The 10,107-nt window shown below is 35.4% G+C and overlaps 1 protein-coding gene across 1 annotated transcript; it reads left to right on the forward strand.

Annotated features, from left to right (window-relative positions):
* The first annotated feature begins 5,253 nt into the window (after positions 1-5,253).
* On the forward strand, positions 5,254-7,465 carry LOC129286006 (WAT1-related protein At5g07050-like). The gene is made up of 7 exons (XM_054922043.1): positions 5,254-5,529; positions 5,612-5,674; positions 5,767-5,883; positions 5,980-6,226; positions 6,335-6,493; positions 6,594-6,745; positions 7,009-7,465. The coding sequence occupies exons 1-7, from the start codon at positions 5,324-5,326 to the stop codon at positions 7,244-7,246; spliced, it is 1,182 nt and encodes a 393-aa protein (XP_054778018.1). The 5' UTR covers positions 5,254-5,323; the 3' UTR covers positions 7,247-7,465.
* Positions 7,466-10,107: the final 2,642 nt, after the last annotated feature.

Below are 10,107 nucleotides of genomic sequence, written 5' to 3' on the forward strand. Positions count from 1 at the left end.
CAAAAAATAATTAAAAAAAAGAATGGAAAGAAGAAGAGGAGGAAAATACAAAGATGCTTGAAGTGCCCTCAAATTTTGGGGGGGGGGGAGTAAATTTCGCCTTTTTTTTCCCCGAGAGGCTGAAAATATTAATGATTATTAAGAGTGTGTTTGTATTAAAATTTCGCTCACAAAAATTGAACAATAAGATAACAAAAATAAGTTAATATTGATGTGGGCTGTTTTTCTTTTTAATTTCCATCTTTCTTCTTCTTCTTCTTCTTCTTCTTAAAGGCATGCGGGTCCCTGCGGGAAGACTTCTTTGACCCTGGCGTGTGCCATTGCTGCGTATGGGAACCGGGAAGGCCCGCAATCATAACTGCTGAGACCATATTATGATAACATCTTATTGCAACCGTTAGCATTTGACACTTAGCAAACTTGTTATCCATCATCTACTTTAATTATTATTTTTTACACAGTATCTAATAATATTGATATACTATTATGATATTATTTGTAATTTTTTCTCGTTACTCTCTTGCTCACGTTATTACGCATAGCAAAAAATTATAATCTAGATGTCGCATAAACACGTGGATTGTGAAGTCCTTAATCCACGAAAACATCACCACAGGCCGCGGTAGAAAGTAATTAAAACTTAATGGTTTTTACGTATTATGAAGGAGTTTTGAAATCTTAAAGCATCATATACATATCAAGTAACACTTGGAATGTAAGAATAAAACTTCTTATGTACAGGAAAGATGATTGAGACAATTTAGGACTGGTTTAGTTTCTGTTTTCAGAAACAGTTTTTTTGTTTTTAAAAGAACAAAATTAAAAAATTTGTTTGGATGAACGTTTTGAATCTAATGTAATTATTTCTTAAACTGTTATAATTTTTTGTTTTTAAAAATAAAAAAATATTTTAAAGTTGTTTTCATTTTATTTTTTATCTTCAAAATACATTACATTTAATTATTAAAAATTACAGTCATCTTAACCAATAATTATTATAAGCTACCATCATTAATTGTCAGTGACTATCACTCTCAACTAATTTTTTAATTCTAAATCTATTTTTGAATTAACCCAACCAAACTGATTTTTTAAATTTCATTTTAAAAAATTATATTGCAAACAAAAATTTTAAAATAAAAAATAAAAGCAAAAACTAAACAGACCCTTGTGGAGACTTTCTCTTGGTTTCACGCTCGTGCGCTAGTGCTCTCCTTGCAAGCATTTGGCCCTCATAGATTTTCCAACCTAATCCAACTTTCTCTCATCAGAAGGCGACAAGGCAAACCATGAAAAATTACAAGTGTCAAACTCTGAAGCACGAAGGATTCGGATTTATAGCTGTGAAGTGTAGTGAAGGAACCTCTCGATCGACCCAATCCCCATCAGCCCATATTACTATTCTTTCTCAGCTAGTGGAATATAAAAGCAAACCCTAACTAGTCTCAAAAGCCTATAACCTCAATGGCCTGGCCAAGATATTCCAAAGGAAAAGTGGAGGGAAAGAAAAAACATAACCCCTTAAATATAGAGAGCATATTGGCTCCTCACTGCCTCAGAAAATTCCAACATTACAGCCTCATAAACCACTTGCTCTTCTGTTGTAGCCAGTAAAAGGATAATACCCTACCCAATTGCTCTTGTCGCCTCTTTTTACTTTTTTTAACAATTTGGTATTGCGTGAATTTCACAAGCTTAAAGGATTATAAAAAAAGAAAAGAGGAATGTTCCAATGTTGTCCTTGTGGTGAAAGAAACTGATATATATGATGAGACCATTCCAAGTTGGTCACCAAAATATGTTGGACGTGGACGTAGCAATATATTTATTTATTTATTGTCGTATTTGGCGACAAACATTTTGATGATTGGTTGGTGATTAGTGATTAGATCTCCATTTGTGCTCTCCACTTTCTCTGAATCACTGTTCTTTGGGACTGTTTTGGTACCTCGCTGACATTACCCATCAAGTTCCCCCCATTTGCAGTTGCAGGCCCTAACTGAGTAATGTGGACGAGGCTTTGAACCGCTAAATTGTGTATTTGCTATCTATGGGGTGACCACCTTGTACTACGATCCTTGTTGATCTCATGGATATAGCTTTGTCTCTTCATGAAATTTGTGGCCTTCGATTATCGATCTTTCGTTTCTCAGAGATTTGTGTGCTTGGGAGGAAATGATTAAAGCTAAGAAACTAATATTTCCTTTTCCCATATGGGATGGCTTTGTGCTTTGTATGAGTTAAAAAATAGAAAACCCTGTATTTTCGTTATTTTTGATACAGGTATATCATGTATGAATGGTGAACACATGTTCGATCGGGCTGAATTTTCTGTGGCTAGCAAGGACAGATCCAATGATATGCTTCTGCGTACGCATTAATGATTTTGTCATCAGATAGTTCGGTGTCATTAATGTACTGGATACATCATTTCATATATTATCGGCGGTTTTTTAGTTAGTTGGTTTGTATATAGCCAGTAAATGATTAATACTTGATTAATCTGTTTTTTGAATGAATTAACCATGACGTTTATACTAATTATTATTATTATTAGTTAGCAAAAATGATACAGTTATTCCTCACTGTCAAATGTGACTAGTTGCTATCAAAATACTTTCATGGATTAGGCTGAGTTTGTTAAATAATACAATATAACTACTTTTGTTCAATTACATCCATTCCGAAAAAAGAAGATCGAGTACTGGCATTTTGAAACGTACACTCAACTAAGTTTACTTTCTGGACAGTTTAGTGGGAATAGCTTATATATCATTGTCAATGCAAAAATTAAAGCTCAAGTTATGGACACCAAAGCGCCATTTGGACGCCACAAAACGTACGTAATTCCACACACTCTTCATTCCCACTGGGACGAAGATACAAATATATATTAATCGTCATTAAGCTTTCTTCGCTGCAATCGTACGCTTGTATATCAGATATTGTTTGCGAAACCAAAGCCTTATAGCTACGACATTGGCTCAAACGACATATTCTGATCAGTTTTAACTTTCTTTCTCCTAGCTAGGCACTAACCAGGTTGATGCATGGAGCTTCAGTTTGTACTTAATTATTATTTAGCATCATATATATAGACAATCCATGGGAACCGGCCTGTACGTAGCTTCTCATTTTGGGGGAGGGAACACTGAAAACCAGAAGCAAGAAAGTGCGTGTCCTTAAATATGTTTTTCTTCATCGTCGTCTTTCTTTTTTTCCCATTAATTGTGAAGAGATTCTGCAGTCTGCACAGACAAATGGTAGTGATCACTCAAATCAGTGCACTTTCGACGTTTTTTGCTGAAATTCTGTTCCACATATATGTGGCCCTCCTTGCCTTGATCTCTGTTGCTTAGATTTTTGCTTCTCTCTTTCTTTTTAATTAATTTCTCTAATAGTTTATTGGTGTTTTTGTACAATACCATGTTTTAATTCCTTTCCTTTTAATTGCTGTCTTTTATATTATGATACATACGTGATGATACTCAAATTTCAATCAATATAAAATAAAATACAACGTCAATATCAACCCATATTTTTCGTTGATTATTAAACAATGCAATTCAATTTTTCATATTCTAAATTCATTTTGCACTTAATAACTATATATCTTCGCATGCCAAAATAATATTAATAATATATCTTGACAGACTATGATTAATGACAAAATTTTATTATAGAGAGAGAGAGAGAGAGAGAGAGATGCGGAAAAAAATCAGGGTTCGTGCTTTTTTATTGATTGTGGTGTAGGAGTTAGATTTATCTTTTGAAGCATTAGCTAAAAGTGGGGGAGACGAGTGACTAATTAGAACGTCTTTCTTCGACGTTATTAATTTCAGTCTGTGAAATTTGATTAATCACTAGACACTAACGTTAAGAGCGATGGAGATGCATCAACTAATGCGTCATCTTTCTATTGAAAATGGAAAAGAAAAATTAAAGAAAGCAAGATTAAAAAAAAGAAAGAAAAGTAAGAGAGGAAGATAGAGTATGCAGAAAGGTGGTCGGCAGCAGAGCATTACACAAATGATAATACATCATATGAAAAGGAAAATTCCCAACCAAAACTTTTGCATTTTCCAATGAAATTAAAATGCATATCACATCTCAGAAATATTGAACCAGCAAATAAATCTGATATATATTACATGGAGTGATTGGGGGGAATCACAATAATTCAAAGTCTACTGCACGCATCCTCCAACGTTGTACAAGGGACGTGCCAACTTGAATCGAGTTTATGACCAAATTGGCAACCTTATATATTTATAGGTTGTCTTGTCGAGAAGTAACTGATCATGATAGAAATTAAATACGCCAAATGCAAGTTGACCATGTAATACAATGCTATTTATATGTATATAACTTTTACCTTCATGCAAGTTTGGTGTGGTTTAATTAATAATTAGGTCATCAAAATACAGATAGTTTCAGCTTATGAACAAGCTAAAATACAGCCTTTTTGAGCGTCATGAAGATTAAAAGAAGAAGAAAAAGGAGGGAAAATGGTCCAAAGAAAAAGGAGCGAAAGGAATTGAGAGAGATAGAAGAGGTTGTCCAAGTCGGGACACTGTTCCGGTGGATGAGGGTATGGAAGAAGTTCGCCGCGTCGTGAAAATGCAGAGAATATTACATGCTCACGCTGTCCCTACTTCCCAGTAGTCTCATTGTCGTCACCATTCACCTTCCTTTCTTTTATTTCCGGACCCACCCACCTTGATTTTATTTCCCACATCTTCATTAATTGTTCGTCTGTCAAACTCATCTCACACGTAGACGTCCAAGTATTGCGTAAAAAATGTGTTACTGGTTCTTCCAAAGTAAAACAGACGCTATTAACTTTGTGTGCTAAAGAAGGTTAACGTCCCTCATTTACGACCAAAATAAATTTCAAACCAGGTTTTATAATTAGGATATCTGAAGGGAGAGTTGTTTGTAAAGTCATAACAACATTATTTATTTTTTCAGAGACTTTGTATCAAACACACGAAAAAGGCCGTGATCTAGTTAATAAAACCAGCACTTGTAAAAAAAGTTGACGATAGGTGTTATGTGTTGCACCGAGTCTAAAATTGAAAAGCTTTTATTCAGAGTACCGATATTTAAAATGGGTATGATCTTTCATTAAATTATTGGGTTGCAGGCATTAACATGGACGAGGGAAAGATGTCACGTGTAAAGGTAAGATCAGCAAAGTTTTCGCACGCTCGCTGAGGAAGGATGGCCTATAAATAGGAGGCAAGGCTCACGTTTTACACTTAGGAGACACAAACAACTTCAAGTGTAACTCCTCAGTGGTCTAGAAATCATCCAAACAAAGATGGAAGGGAATGGGTGTTGCTGTGGGAGTTTTCTCCAGAGGTGTAAGCCTTACATAGCTATGATCTCACTTCAATTTGGTTACGCTGGGATGAACATAATCACTAAGGTCTCCCTCAACCGAGGGATGAGCCATTACGTGCTTGTCGTTTATCGTCACGCCTTCGCCACAGCTGCTATTGCTCCTTTCGCTCTTGTTCTTGAGAGGTATTTACTCTCTTTGTTTTCTCTGTTAAGAATTGAAACTGTTATCCTTTTAATTGATTTGTATTCTGCTTGTTGTCTGCAGAAAAGTGAGGCCCAGGATAACGTTTCTCATGTTCGTGCAAATTTTTGTGCTGGGTCTTCTCGGGTTAGTAATTTTCTCACTGTTGAACCGGATGCCATGGGTGTTGAACGCGCCGAAAACAAGTTTTCTAATGTTGGCTTCCTCTGTTCCTGCAGGCCCGTGATTGACCAAAACTTGTACTACGCGGGATTGAAATTCACCTCCCCGACATACTCGTGTGCTATAAGCAACATGCTCCCTGCAATGACATTTGTGATGGCTGTTCTTTGCAGGTAGTTAATTCCCGACAGAATCAGTTAAATTAATATAATAGTTTCTTCTTCTGTTTTCTGGATGTTCTGAGCTGACAATTGCGTCGGATGAAGCAGGATGGAGAAGGTAGACCTGCGAAAAGTTCGATGCATAGCAAAAATAATAGGAACCATAGTAACGATTGCCGGGGCCATGTTGATGACGTTGTACAAAGGTCAAGTCATCAACTTTTTCTGGACTCAATACATACATCGTCCTAGAAATTATGTTAACCCCTCTGATTCAGCGGAAAAAGATTGGGTTAAGGGTTCTATTCTGCTCATTATTGCTACCCTTGCCTGGGCTTCTTTCTTCATCCTTCAGGTAACTCAGAGACAAGAACTTCAACCAATTCACCCTCATTCATTAATATATTGCTTTTGTGTGAAGCACTTGAAATTGAAGACCTTTTGGGATGTTTTATATATACAGGCAGTGACGTTAAGGAAATACTCTGCTCAGCTCTCGCTCACAGCTTTAGTGTGTTGTATGGGTACACTTCAGTCAATTGCAGTCACCTTTGTGATGGAACACAAGCCATCCGCTTGGAGCATTGGCTGGGACATGAATCTGTTTGCTGCAGCCTATGCAGTGAGTTTCTCTCTCTCTCTCTCTCTCTCTCTGTTTGCCAACTTTCTGTGAATTGATTAAGAGAGTGGAATTAACGTAATTGGTGATGTTTGGTGAACAGGGTATAGTATCATCAGGCATTGCCTACTATGTTCAAGGGATTGTCATGCAGAGAAAAGGGCCTGTTTTTGTCACTTCCTTCAGTCCTTTGATGATGATCATCGTTGCCGTCATGGGATCATTCATCCTTGCTGAAAAAATTTACCTTGGAGGGTAAATCTACATCTCTCTAAATTAGCTTTTTTAATTCACCAGAAACTTTGCTTTCATGCTTTTTCTTATCACACAAACTGTCGTCTATCAGAGTGAGGTTACTCTCTATCATTTATGCACATTTACAGTTTTGTCTCTTTTTCTTATCACATACAATAATGGTTTTTATCTTCTTCTGAAACATCGTTATCACAAAGTTTCTACAACCTGTTAAACAGTTTTACAGGAACTAATGTTAATTTATGGGTTTGTGAATGTTACAGAGTGATTGGATCGATACTGATCGTAGCGGGTCTGTACTCGGTTCTATGGGGGAAACACAAGGAGAACCAAGAGAAAGAAGCAGAGATATTAGTTCCAGAAATGATCAAAGGATGCAAACAAAATGGAAGGATGCAGACTGTTCTAGAAGACATTGAAGAAAACGACATTGAGATGCAAGAGCATGAAGCTAGGAAAGAATCTGTTCCTGCGGTAGCCATTAGTGTTCCACAGGCTTGAACAGAAAACAATAATAACTGCTATGCGAGGGGTTTTTGTACCTTGATCCCCTGTATTTTTAATTGCAACTTTTCTATTGAAACGAGTTTGAAACTTTTTTTTTTTTTGGGTGCGTTTGGTAATTGAGACACTAGTATGAGACAAATCGTCTTTGTATCCGTGATGTAACTGGTGACAAATTGTAATCTTGTTGAAATGAGAATCAAGAGATTGCAGAAAGTATTCACTCTTTCTTCCCCGGGATAAGAAAAAAGATGATGCGAAACGGAAGAGAAGGCAGCCTTATCGGCTTAATTGTTTTCTGATTTAGAGAACAAACCGCGAAGATTGATCCCTACCACGCATCAAGATTAAGAATTGACTTAAATTTCTGATACAAATCGAAAGCAAGAAAGGTCTAATCTTTCCAGAAAAATTCTCATTTTCAGCATCTGCTGATAGTCTGATACTTGTTATTCTCCCACCTCGTTAATTCATTTTTTGTTCGTATCCATCGTACCAGATGAGTTGGGGATATTGAATTCTACAATCACGTAATAAGGAGAAATGAGATTTACCGTTAAGTCTATCTTTTTATCAGATGCACAGTAACACGGCTAAAGGGAATCTAGCCTGAATGCTTGCTGCTATCACGCTATTATAAAAACATAAGCTATCGTAAAGGTAATTAAGGATTATTCAACCCCTAACCCAGGAAATGATTCTCGGTGACATATTCTTTTGGAAAAATTTGGCACAAAAGAACATGGAATCAAGGATGGTGTCTTACAACATTAATGATCCCTGCGTGCCTCTTTACTCTCAGGTACAGATTCGTCTTTTTGGTTTTTCCAATCAGACTTAGAGACTTGGAATGATTCTAGCCCCAAAAAATGCTAAAACTTAGAGGGAATATGTAGTCACTTAAAGAATATATGTTAATTTTTTCATGTGATTAAGAACAATTGAAACTGCTGGCACAATTCAGGCATGAAATATTAATTGACAGTGCTTCACTGGGACTTAATGGCTGAGCATCTATTGTCAATGTTCGCCGCATTTGTTCTCTCATGTGAACCTGCGAGAGATTCTTTCCAATATGCATACATATTTGTGTGCATGAGAGAGAGAATAAGCATCACCAGACAACAATCAAGTGACGCAAGCATAGGATTAAGAATTTCAGGCAATCAGAGATGCGCGCTCATATATATATATATATATATATATATAATCCCCGTAAAATCCATCTTCGAAATCAGATTCTGTGTACTGAACTGTTTATTCAAATTCCAAGTCCCATCATCTTCTGCATCCTAATGTATACATAGGTGAATCTGATTGGATAAGCGAGTATATATAGTGACATATCTCTGTTTGATAAGATATGTAGTAACAGACAACCTTACACCTGTTGCGTTCAATTGATGCTCATCACTGGATAAATAATTTGAATTATCTAGATTAAATTTATCAGTTTTATTTTATATTCTATTATATGTTTATTAAAATGTAAAATATAAAATTTTAATAAGTTTACTTTATTTTTAATTTAGACAATACAGATTTAATTAAATGACCTAATTTAATATTAATTTTTTAAAAAAATTTATAAATTAACTATTTAAATATATTTTGAATTCAATTTGTTCGGAGTACATCTAAATAATTAATTTATAAAAATTTTAAAAAATTAATTTAAATTGAACCATCTAAATTAAATATATGTTGTTTAAGTTGATGATAAAATAAATTTATCAAAATTTTATAATTTTTTATAATAAATATAAAATAAAAATAAAAAATAGATTCAATAAAAACTGGACCGCCTAGATTAAAAACTTAGATGCTCATCAAGTGATGAGCAAGGATAAGCACCAAAATCAAACCCTACGCCTATGTCCCTAACTTTGATTCGCCGCATTAAGAATATCATAATGAAAATACATGTCAGGATCATTACTGGTAGACAAGAAGGAAAAAGAAATCAAGAAAAGTTGTTTATATATAAATTCTCCGTGTTTTTAGACTGGGTAAGTAATTAAGTTGTTTAATTAAACCGCTATAGTTGGGCGATGCACCACACAGCAATTAACACTGTCGTGAGCATGCGAAGTTAATTAAACTCGTTTTTTGGAAGTTTAAGTTAATTTAGTGGATGATTAGGCAGAATTATAATTGGCGCATGTATGAGATACACACACAAATTAATATTGCTGGCCTGATCTAGAAGAATAATAAGGAAACGAGATACGAAATCTCTCGAAAGAGTTTGAAGATATGTTTTTTCATGATGCCATCGCCCACTAGCTAGTTTTAAAGGAATCTAATTGAACCAAATAATAGTACGTATTGAGTATTTCTGCTAACCCAAACTCGAGAGGCTAATTAAAAAAATTAGATAACATGATTTTAAAACGAGGGCAGAATTACTTGGATTAAGATGGAATCAGCATTATACACCTGATCCAACAAACACCCACTAGTTAATGCAACGTGAATGTATATCCACTGGGGTGTGTGTGTGTGTATTATATGCCTTTTCCTTCTTCCTTCTTCAAAGTTGAATTGCGTCAAAACATGTCACCAAAAATCAACTCGCTAGCTCCTTTCATTATTCATTCATTGCTCATTATTATCGAACCGTTTGGAAGCCACTGTTCCTCTGGCTGATCTCTCCACTTCAGCAACCAAATAATAATAATAATGGAGATCGAAGCCCTCTCTATGTATGTAGTAGTTTTCACTAAGGAGGGGTGGGACATGAGATATGTTCACGAAATACACTCCACTTTCTGGGTGATGAATGACACGCTTTTCATTCAGTGAACAAAACCATGGCCACGTATGTGTGTCTCTGTGTAGTGTAAATAAATAAATAT

This window comes from Prosopis cineraria, unplaced genomic scaffold (assembly GCF_029017545.1).
Source record: "Prosopis cineraria cultivar Desert tree isolate PC_DT_omini unplaced genomic scaffold, ASM2901754v1 PC1, whole genome shotgun sequence".
NCBI classification, from domain to species: Eukaryota; Viridiplantae; Streptophyta; class Magnoliopsida; order Fabales; family Fabaceae; genus Prosopis; species Prosopis cineraria.